Raw genomic sequence first — 22744 nt, forward strand, 5'->3', positions numbered from 1 at the left:
AATAAAAAATAAAAAAAAACACATATCATTGTAAAATCAATACATTCATCGCTTCGCTCAGAATCTAAAACAATTTTTGCATTCCCTACTATCTATTATCTTGTTTATAGGTTAGAACTTTAACTGAAATTAATTATTTTCACAAATAATTATCCCAACACATAGATAATTATTGGCACGATGACAATATTTTGAATACTATAATATGTTCACGCCGAGTAATAAATTATTAATGTATCCACGAGCCACCTTGACCATATTACTACACACATGTTGAATTAAATGCCTAGTTTTACCCCTTAAATCATGTTTTTTTGCTACAGCTTTAATGTGACAACCAACACGGACAGTCTGCCGTTCTTTTACTCGGTTTTATATGTATAAATATTTTTGTTACAGATATATTTATTCCTATTAAAATTAAGTTTTAAATTAGCACTTGAACGTCGGTCTCAAATAATTATCTTTACCTATGAATCACGTTTGTATAACTGTGTTCATTGTGTACTCCCAATTAATTATTATAGTTTCAATAATTTAATATGTAGTTATAAGATATTAATCGTCCTCACTGATATTGGCAAATTTATGTTTATATTATTTATTACGTAGGTATACCGTATAGTCAGTAACACTTCATAAAAACTGTCAGAATCAGAATCAAACAAATAAAAGATTAAAAAAAAAATTAAGTTAATTTTAAAACCAGTATTCTATAAAATATATCAAAGTTAACCACAAGTTAGTGGTGATGGGCACTAGTCCAGTAATATGAAGACAATTCTATCTATTCTCCGTTAGTTAACAATAAGAGTTAAATGAGTCTTTCAGAAGTAGTTTATAATTAGTTATATTGCGCGTTAAATTAGCACATTAGTTTACATGTACCAAGTGTCAGACCAGATCACATGAGCCATTTCTCCTCCCCACATCAAGCCATTAAGGTCTAACTTTTCGATGAGCCATCCCTTAGTCAGAGCCATGCGCTCGTTAAATAATAATAATATTGATCTTTGGCCTTAATCAAACATGTTTTTTTTTTCTGTCAATCTTAATTATTACCTATGTAAAAAGCAGTGTGGCATATATTTATAAAAATAAAAAAAATAATAAAATATAGTAGATTTAGTCTTTTCTTTAATAGTTTGAAATACTATTTGATGTTGTACAAAGGTATACTTTGATTCAACATTGTTATTAGGACTCATAACTTTTCTGACTTCACTTTGGTATTTAAGGGGATTCGATACCGCGATTTTCTGTTTTTGTTTAACACACGTGCAACATAGTATTTTTAGACGGGTTTTTTGCTAAGCATTCCAATTGATCTACTTGAAATCGACTTTCCTACATTTTTGATATAATCCCCTAAATTCCAGAAAACATTTTTGTATTTCAATTTTTGGATGCTTAAATCAAAAAATCAAAATTGTGGGAAAGACTTGACAACGAATTCAATCTGTTTTCAGGATTCTTATCACTTTATTAGATCAATTGATGTTTGGCAAAGAATCCGTCTAAAATCCCCTCAAGTTAAATGATATTCTGAATAGTGCCATATACAATTGTATACCACTATTATGTTACTTTGAAAAATGCAGTTAAATTACATTTATGTCCGTATGCATAGTCAACGTATGTGATACATCAATTAACTATGCATACGGGTATTGGTAACATTATACAGTTGAAGTGTGACTTTTCATTGTATGTGTAGAAAATTATAAAAAGATATCAGTGTAAAGAATAATTAAAAGTTGAAATTAAATTATTAGTCAAATTAACTTTTATTTAAGTGTAAAAAAAGTTGTTGTTAAAAAATACAAAACAATTATTCTCCATTTTCTTTTTCTTCACCCTTAGACTTTTTTGATTTTTTCTCCTTCTTGGACTTCTTCCGTTTGACACTCGTATTCAGACTTTCGTTCTGAAAACAATAACAAACATGAAAGATTGATAAGTTTTTAAGTTTAACATACACAAAATACCTGTTGTTGCAAGACAAGCGATTCTTGGAGAGCATCATGCATAACATCAACGTTTTTGGGAGGTTTTTCACCAGTCTCAAAATATTTAAGTCTATCCTCACATTGTTGTTTCATTTTCTGTCCAAAGATATTACATGGATTATCTGAAACATGAAACATATTAATAAAATTGTTTTTAACCCTTTCACTACCGCATTATGTTAGACGTAACAACACTGGCATTTGTTTTATTCGTTTTACAAGTAGACAACATACCAAATATAAGCTCAGTAGATGATGTTTAGCTTTGTTTAAAAATTAGAACAAAATATCATCTCATTATGAAACTAGACGGTAAGAACATTACATGTTTGCATGCCGGTCTTTTACGAGTTAGAAGTTAGTTGAATTTTTTAGCAAGTTTTGCGTATATAATATAGCATTAATTAAAAATGCTCATAACTCACTTAAAAAACTGAATAAATAAATCATAAATAACCCATACAAACACAGATAATGTTATTACCATCAAGTTTCATAAGAAGCCAACTCACTCTATTCTAATTTGTCAACTAAAGAAGCCAAACATGATCTGCTCAGTGTAAATTTGCTATGTTATGTCCTCTTAAAGAAATTAGAATAGAGGTAAGAATTTAAATAATACCAGAAAAGGCATCAATTCGGCTAGCAATGCTCAATTTATTTGAAAGAAAACGAGAGGCACGTCCTTTAAACTGCCTGCCGGCACGGCCAATGAATGTTGAATGATATATGAGACCATATTTAGGAGTGCTTGTTTTGGTCTTCATTGCTCTATAAGAGTAAATTAACAAAATGAAATAACAATGAGCTATAGGTATAAAAATAGTTACCTGAAAAGGGCTTTTTCTGCACCCAAAATTTGAACGGTAGATGCAGGACATTTAGCTAAATTTGTCAATGAACCAGCTTTTGAAATAAGTCTAGCCCCTACTTGTTCCCCAATTAGAGCAGCCATGTTAGGTGCAACAGTCCCCATTTTGTTTTTCAAATACTCTGATAGACTTTTTCTGTACTCGGATAATGATACGACACGGTTGGTAAACATCAATACATTTGTTAGATCAACCGGAGAAATATCCATGCCTAAAAAAGGAAATATTTTAACCATAGAATATCAATCATGTTTAATTTAATCATTACCCATCGATGATTTGGCAGCACTCAAGATCGCTGCTGCTTTCCCTGCATCCATTATGATCTCTTCAAGACCCTCCATTTTTTCTTCAGTAAGTTGCTTACGATCACCAACATACTTCACTACTTTAGCGTACAAATAGTTCTCAGGTACAATCTTGTAAAGTTCTGGGAAATGGTAGGAGTACCATTCTCTATTGCATAAAATAAATTAAGTTTCAAAATTACGTTACCGATTATTCCAATATGTATATTACCTGATACGCATCGAGTAAGTGTTCAGATCTTTGTCTAACTGATCAAGCAATGAAACACTGTGTATGATCATGTTATCTACTTTATTGACATTGAACTTTACTTTAGCTCTAGAATAGCTGTGACCTAAACCCAATTGAGCAATACCTTCCAATTTTGGCGCAAATCCTTTCATGAGAGATGGGAAGTGGTATCTAATACCTACATAATATCAATAACATAACCAAATACTTAGTAACATTTTAATAAAAAATAAATAATTATGCATTTATACTTAAAGAATCAATAAATTAAGTAATTAATATTACTTACCTGAAACATAAAAACATATTTTATGATTTAATGAATATTTATATTTAATAGAACTTTAACAATTATTATTTTCCGTTTAACATTTTAAAGAAAATCATTAAATTAAAGCTTTTAAGCATGATACAATTAAAGTTATTTTTAAATTGTTATATCAAAGCAAAAAGAAAATGAAACAAAACAGACCTCTCAATATCTCGAGCACAAATCCAGTATGTTGTATCTTGAGCCCGAGTTTTTCATTAATGCTCGCGCCCAATTTTCCATCAGCGACTCCCAAAGTGACTTTTGACAATTTACCCACTTTAGGTACATTGGTTTCTAAAAATATTTGCAGACTCTCCGGCAATACACCTATGAATGTGATAATAAACAACTTGATGAAACCAGGACACGGCAGACGGACGTCAGATTTTATTGTTTTGTACCTTCAGAGATGCTGTTGATGGATTCCAATGCGTCAACTGACGTTTTGAAAGGAGCAAATGCCAAAAGCTCAATGATTTTGGTGAAACGCTGCAAGTCGCGAACAGATTTTTCAACTTCTGATAATTCTGAACCTATTTCTTCAAATTCTTTTACTTTAAACAGTGTGAAGCCGGTGGCATGCTCGTAAAGGACTGTTAGTTTCGCCTGCGGAAATGAAGATATTTAGAACGTAAAATTCTACTAAATCTAGTATTTAAGCTTAAGCCGAACAATTAGGCGCTCAAAATACATCCATAAAATTGAATTTATTTTAATCAGTAAGTTTCTGTCAAGATTAATATTATATTTTGGTAAGATTTTTCGAATTTTCAAAAAATACAGTTTAGGTAATATAATATAACCATTCTATTATAAATATAATAAATTAGTTAAAACAAATCAAATAGGTATGCAGATAATTCAATAAAAATTTTATTTCAAATTTTAAGTAATATAAATTTCAACGACTGTCGGATATTTTATTCAATACATCTTTATATTTTTTTAAATAAATACATTTTTTAAAAGTAAACTTAAAATATAACAAAAATATAAAACATACGTTAATAGCTATTTTTTTTTTTTTTTTTTTTATTTAAGAACACTACACATTACTATAAACCAGTATGAAAATATTGATATTAGTAACATTCGTATTATTTATTTCATAAACAGAAAAATAAACTTATACTTAGGTTGGTTATTATTAAATATACAAATTCAATAAGATGGAATACAGGTGGTTTTATATCTAATTGGTAAGTAGATAGGTACTATTAATAAAATAATTAGTAGTATATTATATAATATATAGGTATTTCAAAAATAATTTTATATAAGAAAATATTTAAGTTTGTTTTGATTTAATTAACAATTTTTTTTATTCTAAATTGAACTGTACAAGTATAATTTCCCATTCACATTGTTTGAAATAAATAATATGAGTATTAAAATCTAAAAATTAAAATAGAGGTGATTGATTTCTAACTTTTCAGCTTGTTTACTAACCTAACTGCCAAACATATATTAAAATAATGTACCTACGATGTATTTTAATTAAAAAGTAAATTTATACAAGATAAAATGAATGTTATAAATCAGGTTAAATGCTAAATTTTAGATTATACCTGTGCATCAGATTAAATGTACACAGGTCTGTCTATTTAATTTTAAAAACAGAATTAAAAAGTATAGATACATATATGCCAACATTGAATGGCTTTTCAATTAAATAACATATAGTGTAATAAAATAACGAGGAAAAAATGTGACCTTTGTTGTTACACATTAAACAAATATTTTGTTGCAAAATTAAAAAAAAAAAATTGGAATAAAATGATATAAAGCTAGTCAGCTAAAAAAAAAAAGCAATGGTTAATTATTATAATAACTATTAGTACATGTTTCTGTTTACAAAAAATAAAAGTTAAAATATTAACTAATACAACTTGTGAGCTATTGGTAACCATTGCAAATCAATTTAGCAAATAGTAATTATTATATTGTTTAAGGTATATTCAAAAGTTGAATACAGGCATTTAATTATTGTTTTACTAATACTACAATATGTAGATATAGATAAGCTAATGTTATGTTTAACTATCAAGTATACGATAAAATAAATATATTTACATGTGTTAAATTATTAATTTATTTTTATTTTTTAACCAGCAAGTTAAAAATATTGTTCATTATTATTGTACCTACTGGATAATATTTGTTGGTACCTAATATAATAGATAAATAATTTGGTTTAAATTTAATGAATTTTAAGCATATTATCCACATCAATAAACAATAGTACGATAAAAGATATATTGTTGTACAATTATTAAGAACCACTAACCAGTCATATTTTATTTTATGATGTTAAGCAGCCTTCTTTTAATGGTTTATTAAAAATATAAATACAAGATTCATGGATGTTTCAATGAATCAGAAAGGGTAAATGGTAAACCAGGACGAATAGAAAATATTATAACAACTTGTTTTATAAGTTGTACAATAATACATTAAAAACAAATAAATGACGATTTGATATTTATTAGTACACATTTTTTTTAAAACAGGTAATAATGCCAGCAAAAGAAAGGAATTGTATTCTGATGGAGGCCAACAGATGAAAAAAATAAAATAAAAATTCAAACAGTAGCCTAACTACTTATTTATATTTCAAAAAATTACTCCAAACACATAATTATGTCCTAAAACTATTCACATCAGTTCACATGGAAAAATGATTTACGTAAAAGCGAAATAGAAGAAATTGATTTAACTTCTACAAATTTATTCGATCACAATTTTAATAATATAAGTTATAACCATATTAAACATATTAATTAATTACCTAACAAAAAAGGTTAACTAAAAAATACTATTAGGTAGGTATAGTTTTTACTCTACCTAAATAGAATAATGTAAACATTTTATCATTACTTGTCAATCGTAAGTTTAAAAAAATAAAATCAATAAATTGTATACATATAACTCATTAATTTTTACTTCTGGATGATACCAACAGTTTTGTAAGTGAAGAAGCTTCGGGAAACAAATTGTGATAGTTTGTTACAGGCACATATGCTGCAGTAATTACACGTCCACCAAACCATCGACCATGTAAAGCTGCTACAGATGCAAGCGCAGTTTCAATTGTTGTACATTTGACATACACATTGCCTTGTGGAGATGCTTTATCCACATACACATGCAAAACACCGCCATGTTTGTTGCATTCCTCAATCACATCATCTCTAATCTCAGTTTCCCAAGTAGTATTACTATCTACGTCTTCTTTGTTTGGATCAAACATGTTGGCTAATAAAAAGCATTGGGTTGCGATTGGAGGAGTCACCTGAACAGTTGGTGCGGCTGGAGCTGCCTGCACCCCAGAGGCAACTTGAAGCGCATTGGCTGCAGCCTGTGGAATTGGAAATCCAGTTCCTTCTGCTAGTTTGTACATCAGTTGCAATCTACCAGTAGCTCCCAAATCATAACCAGCTCTGTCCAACTCGTCAACTTCAAAAGCAGTTTTGTCATACACAGAATGGTTTTCAGTTACATGACCCACCTTCATGGGCCGACCAGCTATTTCAAATCCATTCAAATGTTCAAGGGCTTTTTTAGCATCTTCTGCATTACGATATGTTAAAAATCCATAGCCTTTGGATCGGCCTGTTTCAGTGTCCATCATTAACTGTATGTTATCAACGTGTCCAAAAGGTTCAAATATTCCTCTCAACATTTCTTCAGTGATGTTGTAGTGTAATGAACCGACGTATAATTTCATTGGTCCATAATGTGTACGTTGTACCATATTTGGCATTGAATTAGCCATACGGTTTTTTTCGGCCTGAGTGGGTTGAACAACAATAGGAACGCCTAAGAGCTTTTGACCGTTTAGACCCATAGCAAGTGGAACAGACTCGGGATCTTTAAATTCTATGTAAGCAATACCCTTAAACCGACGAGTTTTATTACAAGTGATCATTCTAACATCCCTGACTTTGCCAACAGATGAAAAAAATTCTTCTAAATCTCTAGCTCGAATTGTCTTTGAAAGTTGCATACAAAACACTGTCCTAGCATCTCTTTCCTCGGGAGTTAACATACTAGCTGGAGGCACTTTGGACGCCAGAGGTGATGGTTTTCTACTGTAGCGCGGAGGAGGTAAAGGTGGTCCATATTTTGGTAGTTTGATAGGAGACCGTGTACGACTTCGTTTGTCTTTAGAAGTGCGTCGGCGCGAATGTCGGTCTCTGGAGCGACTACGATGTCGGTCCTTAGAACGACTTTTTCGTCGATGCTTGCGGTCGTCTTTAGACCGACTGTGTTTGCGAGCCTTGTCGCGCGACCGAGATCTAGTACGATGGCGACTTTTACGGGACTTGTCTTTACGTGATTTTTCCTCAGTGCCGTTACTCTCTTTTGGCTGCGCTTCCGGCTCTTTTTTGTTATAGGGTGCTTCGAGCAACGCTTCGATGTCAAAATCGTCCGCCATTATCAATTTGACTGGAGATGGAAGGAAACGGCAGGACAAGATTGCGTAACAAAACAAATAGTATTAGTTCGGCACAGGCCACGGACTTAACTACGTATATGTAAGTAAATGTATATATAAATCTATATCTATTAAATTGTGCGTGGTGTGACGGACGTTTTATCGTCCATCTACGTGAAACGACAACTGGTGTGACGGGGACGGTGATTATGCAACAGTCGTAACGGAGAAATAATTTATAACGTGTCCGGCAAAGATTTGACCGTCAGCCTAGCAACGCGCGCGTGCACACACACACACACACACACTCACACACGCGTTATTGCAATAACACGCGAGCCGATGGGTTTTCCGACACGGAGAAAATTCCGGAAAACGAGAACTCACGAGGAGTTTGAGAAAAGTGCGCCGAGAGCACGCGCCGGGTGTCTCCGAACTCGGTCTCGGCGGTCAACGGGATGCGAGTTGAAAAACGTGTCTCACGGACCGACGATGAGGTGCATAATCACCGAATGATCGTGCGCGTTTATCGCGGGGCGAAAACGTAAGCAAATCGTAATAAAATAATAATGTCTGTTCAAGTGTGGTTCAACTCACCATTGTCTTGGCGTGCGGAGTGAATGCGGGTGGAAGGATTTCGGGCGGACTCTTCCGTCCGTCGGCTGCTCGTCTGCGACGTACACACTACTCGTGTTGCCGGGACATCTTTGAAACGATTACAAAACAATTATTATGAACGTCGTGTGGGTGACCGACGAACAAAAAACGGAGTGTGAAGTGATGCGCCGAAACAACGTGTTCGTGACGCCTGCTGGAGTTGTGGATTCTGTTGCGGTACGGCGGTCGGCGGAACGGACATGCCAGCGCCAGGGCCACTCGTGCGACCGGTTGATGTTAGCGACGGTATTGTGGTAATGATGCCGCGTCGCGCCACTGTACCTGAACCTTGGTCACGGTTACTGCTGTCGGTTTTTCTCCGATGGAATGGACGTTGCGGCGTGTTTGCGCGGCGATTTCGAATCTTCGGTCGAAATAAAATATAGTGATTATTAAAATAATATTATGTCGTCCGGTCGCACAACTCACATATACCCATAGGCGCAAATTGACAAAATTTTTTGGGGGGACTCAAGCCCCCTCTTCATAGGCCATATTGCTTAATACCACAGGATATAAAAATTAGTACTAATTACTAGGTTTTGAACTGGGGGGACTAAGTCCCCCCCCCCTATTTGCGCCAATGCATATACCGTCACACTCTGTACAGTAGATACGTTTTAAGAATATACATAATTTGAATGTTTACATGGTTTTTGAAACATTAAAATTGTATTTAACTATGATCCTAAATAGTTTAACTGTTTGATTCTTGCTAATACCAAATAACATAACGTATCTATTCCAATATATTTTTACTATATTTCTGAAATCTGAATTTTCTAAAATATACAATTATCTATATTAAATCATTTCAAAATCACGTTTTAAATATGACAGTCGAGTTACTTAAATATTTGTGTTTGGCAAGTTCCTTAAAAAAAAAATTCATTCTTTTGTCGTTCCTTTAAAAATGAACGAGTTCCTTTTTTAGTTCCAAATAAAATAAAAATTCTTATTTAATCACTTATGTTTTTTTTTTTGCATACTTCTTTAATTTTTAATTCTAATATATACAAGAAGGTACATATTTTATAATTCTATTTTGAGATTTTCTTCAAAATTAAATTGTTGGCCAACGTATGTCGATTGTCTTAACGATGATGTTGATACTCGATAACGATCACTAATTAGCAACATACATTATACACATAAAAAAAATATATCTTAATTTCAATTATTTACATACTTATCTGTGTAAATTATTGGAACTAGAAAGGAACGAACAATTTTGTTATTTTTCCTTGACAAAAGAATTAGTTCATTTTCTCGTTCTTTTTTTTATAAAAAGGAATTTGTTCATCCCGCCGTTCTTTAATAAAGAATTTGTTCCAGGAATCCATTCCTTCCAAACACTGATATTTGATTTTATTGATGATGCAACGACCAATACATGATTCAATTTACACTAATATGTATATACTATAAACTATTATATATTTTACTACTCAGTACTTTTAGAGCCGTTCTTACAATGTCCGGTTAAAGTTAACCGGCCGAATTCTGCCGGTAATAAAATCTGTTATCAGTTAATTAGCGTTAACCGACACTTTACCGGACATTTGTAAGAACGGCCCTTACTATATTAAGGATTGTAATATTGTATACAATTTGGTAATACGTCAAATGTTACATATAATACATTTGGCAAGAATTTTAACTGGTAAATATATAAACATATAATTTACAATTTAATGTGGTTGGTAATTAGAGTTCATTTTATGGTGACTAGTGGAAGCATAGAACAATGGTTGGACGCAGTTAGGTTAGGTTAGGTTCTGCCTCACATAAAAAACGCGTACCAACTGTAGCCTCACACAAACCGAATGGGGTTGCAGAGAGTCAAAAAAACTAAGTTAATTTTATGATTTATTTTTGAACCTCTCGCATGACAAAGTGAACTGCAAGTAAAAATAGTGGTGTGGAATATTTTCTACAGTAAAAATGGGCTAATAACCATGCAGTTGAAGTCTTAAAAAAAAAAAAACGACACTATAACCTCCTAGTTATTTACTCAAGAGCTTTAATTGGCTACGACAAAAATAGTGTTTGCACCTTTTTTTCTGCTAGTCACCAATGTCCAAAAAAAAAAAAAAACACTATGTTTCTTTTAATTAATAGTATTTGTTATAAATGTAGTAAAAAGTAAAATGTATAATAGTATAATAATTTGAGATTACTTGCTGTTTTCCCAAATGAATTTTACATATATACATAAATTAATACGTACATACATATTATATATGAATAAATTAGTTATTTTTCGTTATTGCATTTATAATATTATGGCGAGTAATGTTGAGTACAATAAGTGGTGTTTTGGAGCCAATTTGGAGGGTATACAGGGGTATACACATTTATACTTTGTGGTGTATTAGCATACTTGCGTACACCCTGAAAAATAGTAAGTACAAATACTCACTTATACCTTAATGTTTTTATAAAAATTTAGTAATCCATATTCTATATTATTATTTATTGGTGATAAGGACTTTATATTTTTTTTAAAGATCAAATTCTATACCACTAATATATTATAATTATTTTAAAAATAAAAATAAAATAGCCTCAGTCCAATTGTTTTACACTGATAATAATTCAAGTTAATGCAAATACAAATACAAAATATAATAATAATTTATGACATTTAATATTTATTTAAAAAAATAATGTTTCGTATAATAGATCATAAAATTGCATTTTTAAATTTTACATATCCAATTATAATATTGTATATTTGCTGACTAGATTGTATTGGTAAAGTTAAGTATTAAATAGCAAATGTCATATTCACTATAATTTTAACATAAATATTGAAAAATTCAACCATTTAATACTTTTTAATGACTAGTTTATGAGTTATAAATAAAAAATCATTATATAATCCCTTAATAATTATTATTTGAAGAAGTATTCATAACTTCTTAACATTGAATATAACTTAATATTATTTGTAAAATAAACTGTTTGATTATAATGTAAATTTAATTATATATAAATTTAATCAAAATATGTACTCAGTATTTTTTTGAAATAAGTTTGTGAGATCATAACATTCATAAACTTAGTTTATGCAGAGCTGTTCAGTTTCACCAAATTCAGTAAACATTTCACCATCCATTGTATAACTTATCACATATTTTAACGGTTTAATTTCCTATAAAGTAATTCAATCAATATTAATTTTTAAAAAAATTATCACTTATATAAATAACCAACTTTATTTAGAGTTGCAACTAGTATGATTTGTACAATGGTTTCTTGTGGTAAAAATGCATTATAAATAGGAAGATTGGTTCTTGATTGTGGTAATATACGTAACCTGCAGTCCTTAGAAAAATAAAAATAATAATACTTAATAATACATTTTATTATTCCTTATAAATATAATACGTTAATATTTTACTTTTGGAACAACTGGTTGGAATGAAAAATTAAATAATGGTAGTTTACATTTGCTTCTTGTCGTAACAACAAAAACTGTAACGTCTTCTCTTGGTTTATTTGCAGCTAAATGTAGTTCTGTACTAATATCATTCTTATCAAATAAGCTCACAATGATGGAATCAGGACCTTAAATAATTTTAAAATATAATATTAGTATATTTTATAGATATATAATAATACAAAATCATAAAATGTAAAAAGTTAAATCTTTGTACGCACATGGAATAATGTCTTCCAGTTTAATATTAATATCACCAAGAGGCTTTATCTGAAGACTATAGTTTTTTTGTTCAAATAATATTGAATCATGTGTGCCTAACAATGGTTCATCTGATGGACTATTTTTTTTTATATTTTCTGAACTCAATTCTGCGTCTGTCAAATTAAATGGTCTGTAAAATAATAAAAATGTATGATTCATGTTAATATATAATATATATGTTTACAATATTATAGAATAATAAGTTACTTTTCATCTATTTTAGTTTCATGAGGTTTATTCAAAATAACTTTTCCAAGAATATTTAATTCTTCGAATAGGTCTACATTTAACACACTGTCCTTAATTTTTTCATGTTTTTGAGAATCTACAACTTCTGAAAAATAGATGTTACAAATTTAATAAAACTATAGATAAATATTAAATATGCATACATTAAAGAATATACTTACCAGGCAGTGGAGGAGTAAATCCTTTTAAAGAATGCGACATTTGCAAAAAATCATCTAGTTCCTTAACATTTGCAGATCCATTATTTGAAAAGTTATTCCTTTCACAATTAGATTCACTAAAAAAGTCTTTTTTCCCTATAATTATTAATTGAAACATCAAGTCAAACGTAAATATAATTTTACTTTTCATCATTGGTTTTAAACATAGTTTAATATTGGAAATTTAAAAATGTATATAACATACAAAACCAAATTATTTGAATAAAAAGGAGTTATTTTAAATTAATGATAAAATTAGGTAAAAATAAATATAAATCTTGTGCACATATATTTTACCTGGTGAAACAGATGATATACTAAGGTCTAACAAATATTCCTCATTTTCTTGATTAATTGGGTTTTTATTGTTGAGATTATCTAAAACTTCATTGTATATTTTTAAAGTTTCATTTACGTCATAATTGAGTTTAATTATTTTTCCTGAAAAACAACAACTTATTGTTTAGAAAGTTATAACACATTAATTTTTTCTAAGAAAATATTTAAATTTGCTATTTTTTAAGAATTAAATGGATGGTAGCTTTATTATTGTCATAAATAAATTATAAAATATAAGATTTTATGAGAAAAATATTGCTATAAATATAGAAACTAAAATAAACATTTGCTTGTTGCAGGATTGGCAGGCAATGGAAAAAAAAATTTAAGATAATATACATGAATTATACAGCTTAGTAGTCAGTACAAACATAACAACTTACTTGTAGCTAATGTTTGAATACAGTATACACATCTATTTATAGGTAAGTTATTAAAAAACCAAACAATAATAAAGATACTTACTAACAGTATCCTCGTTTTCTGGAATTTCTAGAGATAACATAGTTTGAACTTTTGGTTCTAGTTGTTTTACAGTAGTATGCAACTCTTTAATAAGTTCTAAATCATTTAACGAACCAGAACCATCACAATATGATTTGAGCATTTCTGATAGTAATTTAACATTATTTGAAGTTATTTCAATATCAGCCAACATACTACTAATTCTTTCTGCTTTTTGCTCTTCCTATATTAATATATTAATATACTACTATAACTTTACAATTGTAGTTTTTCCACAGATATCTATATTATAATAGATAGCTGACTCCAGATGTTATTATACACTCAAAGTTAGTCGCCATATGCAGTTAGGGCAATGCTTACAAACTGATGTAAATGCCAATATAATAATTGATATGTTTGATAATGGATATTGGTTATTTTGCTGAGTGCTGACAAAAATTATATAAATTATCACAATAAGAAATATTTGTAAACATTACTCTATCTGCATATGGCTGCTAGGCGTCATTGATTTGAAGCTAGTCGGCTGTCTATATTAATATAAATATCTGTGAGTATTTCTTACAAACCTCTTCAACCATAGATTTAATTAATTCGTTAGCAGCTTTGAGATCTTCTGATTTTTTACTTTTAAGCAACTTCTGCAGCAATAATGATTTTTCTCCATTCAAAATTGATACTTTATTAGAATCCAATTTAGAAGCAGAAGTTGCTCTTGATGGCATATTTTCAAATAAAACATCCTATAGTAAATATTGAATATTACAAATTTGTTAAATATTTAAATTATAAAACATTACCTTTACTACACCTTGTTTTTTTAACATGTCTAAGGCATCTTGTATCTTAATTTCTTTGGGGAATTGTGATGACCATAGGCCAAGAAGTTCAATGATTTTGTTTTTTATTAATTCTGGTGTATGGATTCCATTGCAGTTGGGGGATACTAAACGTATAAGTTCATTAAGGAAACTGAATTTCCCAACTTCAGCTTGAAAACTGGCACTACCGGTCTGCATACATATGTCTAATAACTAAAATACATTTCATTATAAAATAATTTTGGATTTGATTTAATTATTGAAAATGTCAAATATACATGAAGGGCTTGTAAAGCTTCCCATTCCTGCATTGAATGAATTTTAGCTAAAATACACTTTGCCGCTAATGGTGCACATTCTGGATCTCTTTGCACAAATCCACTAAATGCAATCATTGCAGCACTGTCAATTTTTTCATTGCTATTTTTTGTCGCTCTTTCTGAAATCAATATAAAATAATTACAAATTAACTGATTAATTTAATTTTAATCGTTATGTACATGTAATATGTTTTGTTACATTTGTTTTCATGTTTAATATGGTATTATCATATTACACTAGTTTTTTTTATAATCTTAATTATTTAACTATTTAGCACAATAATAAGTGGACAATGATTCTATCAAATAATAACTATTCCAGGTATTGGTTTGATTTGTATATATATATATTACTTGATGTTAACTGCTATTTCTTCAAGTTTTTGGTATTAGTCTGAACTAAGATTGTAGGTCTATAGTATACTACTTTTTTAGTTTTTTTTTAGTTAAATTAGTGTTACCATCAATAATTGTCAAAATAGAGAAAATACATTTTTATATTATTTCAAGTCATATTTATTTTAAAGATGTAATATTCATTATTTTCTTCTTTCTTACTTAGATTATTTTTACAACTGGACCAAACTGGTTGAACTAGTTTTATGGTTTTTATTTCTTGTATGTTTGTAAATTGCACGCATACATGAATTAGGCATCTTGCTAGGAACATAAATAAAACATTTCAAAATTGTCTAGTATTTCTACATCTGTTTTTCCCTTTTCATTAAAGTTGTTTGTTTCCTTTGCTAGGGCAAATTAGGTAGTTATTTTCTTACACAGCGCTTTTATACAAATGTAAACTAAAAAAAAACAAAGTCATAATAGTTTATTTTAATACAAAAATAAAATTTTATAAATATAAATATTAAAACATGTTAATACAAATTAATAGAAGTGTCCAAAGATTTTTTTAAGTTTCTTAAATTTCTTAGTTTTGATAAAAAATATAATATGCTACTTTTATCCAGGAACAATAAAAAATATTTCGGAAGACTATACGCAACCTCATATATTTGATCTAACTATAAACTTTTATAAAATGAAATACTTTAAAAGGAAACTTATACTATTTATATTTAATAATTTTTGTAATCGGTATGCTGTAAAAAACGTAGTTTCCTAGACACTTCTAAAACAATAGTCACTTAATATTATTTGCATAAGCCAAGTAGTGATCAGTTGCCAGTTGGTTATTTATTAGCTTATGCATTACAGAAGTAAAATTTTTATGCTAGAATTATGTGTTTATTTTATAGTATGTTAAAATTATTACACAGGAAACTTAGATTAGGTATATATTATATTATATTAGATATAATAGGTACAATTCATATATTTTACTAATTAACAATTGATAATCAAATGTCATAGGTAAGAACTACGAAAAATTTAAATAAAAACATATTTTAATTATAGAACTCAAATTAAATATACTTTCAATGGCAATAGATACATAATGGTATAGATAAGCAGGTGGTTCTTTTAATATGAATTAATCAATCTTCATAAAGGCTAAATAGTAAATATCGCTATTATACCTACTTACTAAATAATAACCAAAAAGATTAAAATATATTATTTTTTTATACGAGTTAAAATAGCGTAACCAGTTCTTTTGATGCTTTTAAAATATATATTAAAAATATATATATATTCCATTTATCATATTGTACTTCCATTTTTTTTTGGAAAAATAGATTTTTGAATATTTAAATTTGTAATTATTTAATGGTTTATAGATATGATTAATTCACATAAAAAGAATAACCTATCAAAAAAACATGGATGTTTCAGTTACTACTACGATATGAAATACAAAACAAATTTTGTTTGTAGCTTAAGCACTGACAAAGTTGTCTAAAATTAAATATATTTTTAGTAAACTGAATACAGCCATGCTTAATTTGTTTTATAAACAATTTTAGTTGAAAATATAATATAGGTAGGAACACAAAAAAACCATTAAAATCTCATAAAAATAAGTAGGTACCTACTATAGTGGTTGGTACCTAATGTTTTCCAATCAATAACAGTAATTGTTGTAAGTAAAGTTAGTAACCTTGTTATAAAATATAAGCATAAAATAGTAATTACATTGTTATGGGACACATACATGCTTACATGATAATAATATGTTATTAATTTATCACACATGGTCAGTGTATCATTAGTGTCTAAAGTGATATTATATAATACAAAACTAATTTACATAATACTATTAATTCACAAAGTAGAAATGTCTTATCTGTAAACCCACGAGTGTATTTATTCACAGTATCTAATTGACTTGTACATCAAACATAATATAATAATAATATTATGCATTATGCAATTATTTTAACTCACCAATTAGAGCTTCTAGGCTCGTGGACACTATAATCGGATCGATGTCCATCATTGAGTGACAATCATTCGCAATGTGCACTACCGCTTTGGTCGGATTTATACACAGGAATAATATGTTGACGTAGGTACTTATTTAGAAGACGTGCAGACAAGTACTACAGTGTATTGTTTTGCACCCGACCGATCACATCGCACAGTAGTTGTTACTAATAGTGTATTTTACTCGACACATTATTGACGTCATAATCGACTGTATTCTGCTAAAGACCTGTTAGCATTTTGACTTGGGTGGCCGACGTTCGGACTTAAAAATTTGATGTACGCGAAGTATATTATTGAAAGAATATTGTGTGTAGGTGTGCGTGGCTGAATGGCTGATACGAGCGGCGCTGTTATCTTCCCCTATCATCTATATTATCATGAAAAGGGGATACATTTTCCGATTTTCATACGTCGTATCACGACAGCGATAGGTGTGATATCGGCCCGTCGCCATCAACATAATAATAATTAATAATAATATTAAACTATAACTGAAGTCCGTTGGCTATAGAAAGTCGTTCAGTGCTGAATTCATGATTTAAGATAGACTACCTAGACTACCTAGATAGTCGGCCTGTCTTAAATCGTGACTGAAACTGATGTCGTTTGTATCTAGTTTTCGTTGTGATATTAAGACGAGTTTCGCCCAAATTCCAACATTAGGTACTAAAATAATAACTATTGAAAATATTATTGACGATTAATATTCAACTGCCGGTGGACGATAGGTAGGTACTGCACAAAACACACTCGACAGGGATAATCATGAAGACAAGAATATTATAGCCTTCATGGGCATAAATTTCATAAAGGATAACGGAAAATTACGGGAGCCGTGGTCGGGCACTCTTTGCGTACGCGTGATTACTATTTTTTTATAACTAATATTATTACATGACAAATTAGATCTAATTTGTCGTGTATTATTATACCAAGTCCAATTCCAATAGGTACCTAATTATAATAGGCCTAAGACGCACATCTTAGTTCGTGAATCGTGATTAAGAGGATGCCACACCCGCATGTGTTGTCTCCGTCTTACAAACCAAATTTACGCTCGGAAATTCAAGTTTTATGCCGTTAGCTTAAAAATTAGATTGAATCGACCTATTATAAAACTTGATGGTAAGAACATTATCCGTGTTTTGTTGGAAGTTTTTTTACGATAAATCAGTTTTTAAGTGAGTTATAGCGTGTATGATAATTAATGTAAATTTATAATGCTCATTATTTGTTAGTCATCTTTTATATAAGCTTAGTGAGCGCCGAGCGGATTTGTTATTTTATCAAAATAATACAAATATTTTCTGTAATGTGTTATTTTTAAATCCTTGTGGTAATCTTGTTAATGGCATAATGTAATTTATTTATTGGTCTTCAGTTTTAATTTGTAAATAATTAATATTCGTTTATATTAATATTCGGGGTGCTACCATTGGATGACTTCCCCCTCCCGCTAATCAACCCACATTCAATTTAATTATTGTACTGCATGTAAATGCAGATTGTAAATATAAATTTTTGTTCAATAAAAATAAAAATAATTCCCTAATAATGTATATATTATAAGGGGGACGAAAAAAAATCCACAGGCAAAAATACCCCTAAGTTTTACCTAACTGTTGGATACAGCTTTAAAAAATAATAATTAATAATAATAAAAAAATATAAAATTTGAATGATAATATTATTATATTATATATATATACATAAATTTATTTTTATTAATTATTTATAAACGGGTAGGTACCCTTTAGTAGTAATAGTACAGTAAGTACAATCTCAATTTGACAAAAATATAACAGTGAAATTAAATAATATTATGTTTTAAATGAGTTAATATTTTTAAAATTAATCGTATTATATAATTGTTATGTCTGAGTGGAAACAGGAAAACGTCCAAATACCTTAGCAATGATACACGTATAAAACCATGAGTCATGAAAGATTAAATTATGTATGTCATCAATACTTTACCGGCTTTGGAACAAAATCGCGCATCCACACTCCACCCAGCCATGTATACTGTAAATTATAAGCATTTCGCCGTTTCTCATTGGTCTGCCGCCACTACCGCCGCCGCCGATGCCTCCTCCACCACTACTTAAATTTGATAAAATTGCAAGAGTTATTGGTTCCAAAACCATTCGAGCATGATAAATAAACCTAACGTCCTAATCTAACATTTTCTTTATTATGCATTCGAGTACAGACTGCAGATCGTAGTGCACGCGTGTTGTATATGCTGATTTTTTTACCGACGAACCGCGCAAACCAACGAACAAGGTCAATCGAGTACGCGACACGTGCATACGACAACCATGGATTTTTTAGCGCCCGTGAGTATCGGAGACATACACAACAACGGCAACAACACCGTGGATAAGTTGACGATTGGCGATTTACCGCCGATGACGGACACGAGTTCGTTGTTTAGTTACACGGAGTTGTTGGATCCTGAAACGAGTTTCCGTTATAAAATACCTTTCAACAACGACGCGCAGAGGAAATACCGAACGTCAAACACCACTCCGTACGACGATCTCGAGGACATAAAGTACCATAAACAGATCTACGTCCGTGAAAAATTAAATCTCGAGCAGGCGGCCGTTTTCGACCACGTCACGGCCAACCCAAACGACATCGTCGTACTGCAAGGCGGACCGGGAACGGGAAAGACGTTCGCCATGCTGACGGTGGCCAATCATTTCCTGGAAAAGGGGAAACCGCCAAACGCGGTGATATTCAAACGGGATGCCGTGCACGATTACCGATTTTCGGCCAACGGGTACACAGTCGCACAGTTTATGATGCGCATACTTCACTTGAACTATTCTGATTATGAAACGCTCGAGCGTCAACTGAGCGAACCCATGAGCGTCGAACATTTCCTAAACGCCGTCGTATACCTGACACGAAAACTGACGTTATGCCCGAAAGGCGACGATTTCAGACACCCGTTGCTCATACTGGACTTGTACACGGTGAAACCGAAACCGTTTTTACTGGTAATAATGATGACGCTGCACAGGTACCGTATCGGCGCCGTTATTTGCGGGGACAAGAACCAGTTGCAAAACATATACAATTCAACGCATGCCGGCCAGTGTTCCGCGTACGACATCGTTTCGACGTTTTCGACCAAGACTTTTCATCTGTCGCACAACCTCCTACGTTGTTCCGACCCTATGTACAACGATAAGGTGAACTTTATCGGTACGCTTTCCAACGACAGTGAGCTCGACGAGTGGGGTTACGCCCTCGTGAGCGCGATGTTCTACGAAAACCTTATCAAAACAGTAGAGCCGGCCGACACGATTCTGGCGAGATACCATAAGTATCTGACCGGAACGTTGATCAAAATGGTGACGGATAAAAAAATACCCAAGTCCAATTGGTACATCGAAAATTCGGGAAAATTTATTTTGCCAAGTGTGGTGAGAAACTGCGGAAAATTTTCGATGTTTTTACCGTTGATCGTGGGAAACCCGTATTTTGTAAACGTGTTCAGCGAACGTATGCTGTGCACGTTGGAGAAAATCTACTTTAAAGACGAACATCAAACCGAAATCCAAACGGTGACGGTGCGGATGTCGAAGACCCACGAATTGAGACAAATCGAAAGGGGTATATGCTCGAGTGTGATGTTTGAAAAACATCTGGCGTACCTGTTGAACGGTGGTGACGACATGCTGTCCTGTGACACTAGTTGTGATGATCTGTACAATTTCCCGCTATATCCCGCGTTTATCAAGACGATACACATGAGTATGGGTCGAACGATACCCGGCCGCGTTTCGCTCATATTGACCGAGTCCACGTACCAGTGTCTGTACGTTGCGATTTCGCGCGTGACGTCATCGGAAAGCATCAACAGCGTAGGGATACCGAACACAGTGCAACACTTCATATCAGTGTTGTTGAACTTTGACGTTACCGACCTGAAGCCCTTGGACATCGGCCAGATTAAAGAAAAAATTTTGAACGGAAACTACGTGTATTACGACGTGCCGTCGAATACACACTATTCGACCATATTAGATTATCTGAAAATGGTGGCCGAACATTCGTTGACGCTCGAAACGAAAAGTGAACGTGTAGCCGCGCGCGAACATTTGAAACAATGTGTCGTGAAGTACCGCATACCGACGCGAGTGTTAAGGCCGGACATAAACCAAGTCGACGACGATCAATCGGCCACGTACAGAACGACGTTACCGTTTTTGTTGAAAATGAAAAACACGATAACCAGCCTCGCAACGCTCACTCCACTGGAAAGCCGTGTGTGGATACACGAGTTTTTGAACGAACCCAGAACACTGGAATACATGAACGAGAGTACAAATTCTGTTTTCTCGGAGCCCAGCGATTTCCATAGAAGCTTTGAACTGTTAAACTGCACTTGTGACTTTACGGTGTCCAACACGTACAAACAGGGCGAAACCTCTATGGATTTTATGAAAAAAACGTCGACCCAAAAATGCAAAGAGGATTTGGAAACAGATCCATACCTGCTCAAAGAATGGGTGGTCATGACGGCGGCGGATGACGACGAGTCACCACTAGTGGCGACGACGACGACGCCGACGACGAACGATAACACATTCGAATGCGTACAATCGTTTATATACAATTTGGTGCACAGAGATCGTGGAGATTCTAATCAATTATACGAATTGTTAAAAAAACGCATTAAAAACAACACCAAAAAACGGACAATTTAATGATAAATAAAAGTATTTGTTAGGTAAATGTTATATGTCATTTACTATATGAATACTATCTTATAATTTTTGTATAGTTATAATTATAATTTATAAATAATACATTTAATTTCAATTTACTTGAAGCTTCAATGTTTATATTTATTAAATGCTTTATCAATCTAGTAGGTATTCCTCAACGGTTTAACCATGGATAATATTGGATATTGTATAGGTAATCATATAATATAATAATTAATTAGAGGTAGGTATAAAATATCAGTCATATAGGATGCCAAACTCATTCATATAAAATGTAATAATTATAAGAAAAAAGGGTGGATAAGTGGATGTCACTCTGCTGTACTGTAGGTTACAAGTGGGTCACTGTAATGGATGGTGTTAAATTTGAATTCAATGATATAATATCATTGTATAAGAAAAACAATTCTGAGCGAAAACGGTCAGTCAGCCTATGATTTTACCAAGTATATTTGATGATATTATTTTGAATAAAGTAATTTATATATAACCTATTTACGTGGAGCCTTGTACCTACCGATGTATTTTTAATATTTTTTAACTACTATTAGAATGATATATCAGGAGCCTTATATTACATTTTCACGCTTTTTTACCCAGCAAATAAAATTTTATTGATATTTATAGAAAAAAAAACTAAAAAAATTGAAAACTGACAACGTCCGTAAACAGCTCA

General features: G+C 31.4%; 4 protein-coding genes across 7 annotated transcripts; 1 reads left to right on the forward strand and 3 right to left on the reverse strand.

Annotated features, from left to right (window-relative positions):
* Nucleotides 1-1763: 1763 nt before the first annotated feature.
* LOC132951842 (nucleolar protein 56) lies at nucleotides 1764-8910 on the reverse strand. Its single transcript, XM_061023845.1, has 9 exons — nucleotides 8770-8910; nucleotides 4136-4340; nucleotides 3894-4061; nucleotides 3401-3599; nucleotides 3150-3337; nucleotides 2840-3092; nucleotides 2632-2780; nucleotides 1989-2131; nucleotides 1764-1927 (listed from the first exon to the last, which is right to left on the reverse strand). Exons 1-9 carry the CDS (start codon nucleotides 8770-8772, stop codon nucleotides 1832-1834), a joined length of 1404 nt encoding a protein of 467 aa, XP_060879828.1. The 5' UTR covers nucleotides 8773-8910; the 3' UTR covers nucleotides 1764-1831.
* Nucleotides 5483-8909, reverse strand: LOC132951841 (RNA-binding protein 39). The gene is made up of 2 exons (XM_061023844.1): nucleotides 8770-8909; nucleotides 5483-8183 (listed from the first exon to the last, which is right to left on the reverse strand). Exon 2 carries the CDS (start codon nucleotides 8170-8172, stop codon nucleotides 6667-6669), a length of 1506 nt encoding a protein of 501 aa, XP_060879827.1. The 5' UTR covers nucleotides 8173-8183; nucleotides 8770-8909; the 3' UTR covers nucleotides 5483-6666.
* A 2547-nt stretch (nucleotides 8911-11457) lies between the features above and the next one.
* On the reverse strand, nucleotides 11458-17798 carry LOC132952711 (ADP-ribosylation factor-binding protein GGA1). Of its 4 annotated transcripts, none has more exons than XM_061025104.1 (13): nucleotides 17282-17798; nucleotides 15494-15735; nucleotides 14894-15054; nucleotides 14595-14828; nucleotides 14364-14537; nucleotides 13792-14014; nucleotides 13285-13428; nucleotides 12949-13074; nucleotides 12746-12872; nucleotides 12496-12668; nucleotides 12236-12402; nucleotides 12049-12159; nucleotides 11458-11986 (listed from the first exon to the last, which is right to left on the reverse strand). In XM_061025104.1, exons 2-13 carry the CDS (start codon nucleotides 15603-15605, stop codon nucleotides 11894-11896), a joined length of 1845 nt encoding a protein of 614 aa, XP_060881087.1. In that variant the 5' UTR covers nucleotides 15606-15735; nucleotides 17282-17798; the 3' UTR covers nucleotides 11458-11893. The 4 variants fall into 4 exon arrangements, with proteins under 4 accessions (XP_060881087.1, XP_060881085.1, XP_060881086.1 ...); XM_061025102.1 differs by having other exon boundaries at nucleotides 12949-13083; nucleotides 17282-17754; XM_061025103.1 differs by lacking the exon at nucleotides 17282-17798 and adding an exon at nucleotides 16930-16953 and having other exon boundaries at nucleotides 12949-13083.
* A 1688-nt stretch (nucleotides 17799-19486) lies between these two features.
* On the forward strand, nucleotides 19487-22166 carry LOC132952775 (uncharacterized). Its single transcript, XM_061025201.1, has one exon. The coding sequence runs from the start codon at nucleotides 19645-19647 to the stop codon at nucleotides 22045-22047; it is 2403 nt and encodes an 800-aa protein (XP_060881184.1). The 5' UTR covers nucleotides 19487-19644; the 3' UTR covers nucleotides 22048-22166.
* Nucleotides 22167-22744: the final 578 nt, after the last annotated feature.

This window comes from Metopolophium dirhodum, chromosome 9 (assembly GCF_019925205.1).
Source record: "Metopolophium dirhodum isolate CAU chromosome 9, ASM1992520v1, whole genome shotgun sequence".
NCBI lineage: Eukaryota > Metazoa > Arthropoda > Insecta > Hemiptera > Aphididae > Metopolophium > Metopolophium dirhodum.

Bases quoted from the DNA above. Each gene is read 5' to 3' on its own strand.
- LOC132951841 (XM_061023844.1), bottom strand. From the start codon at position 8,172: ATGGCGGACGATTTTGACATCGAAGCGTTGCTCGAAGCACCCTATAAC.
- LOC132951842 (XM_061023845.1), bottom strand. The intron at 3,093-3,149 runs GTAATGATTAAA...TTCCTTTTTTAG, and splicing joins TGCTGCCAAATCATCGATGG to GCATGGATATTTCTCCGGTT. The intron at 1,928-1,988 runs GTATTTTGTGTA...TATTGTTTTCAG, and splicing joins CGCTTGTCTTGCAACAACAG to AACGAAAGTCTGAATACGAG.
- LOC132952711 (XM_061025102.1), bottom strand. From the start codon at position 15,605: ATGTTCCTAGCAAGATGCCTAATTCATGTATGCGTGCAATTTACAAAC. The intron at 14,015-14,363 runs GTTTGTAAGAAA...ATATTAATATAG, and splicing joins TTAAATCTATGGTTGAAGAG to GAAGAGCAAAAAGCAGAAAG. The intron at 12,669-12,745 runs GTAACTTATTAT...ATTATTTTACAG, and splicing joins GAAACTAAAATAGATGAAAA to ACCATTTAATTTGACAGACG.
- LOC132952775 (XM_061025201.1), top strand. From the start codon at position 19,645: ATGGATTTTTTAGCGCCCGTGAGTATCGGAGACATACACAACAACGGC.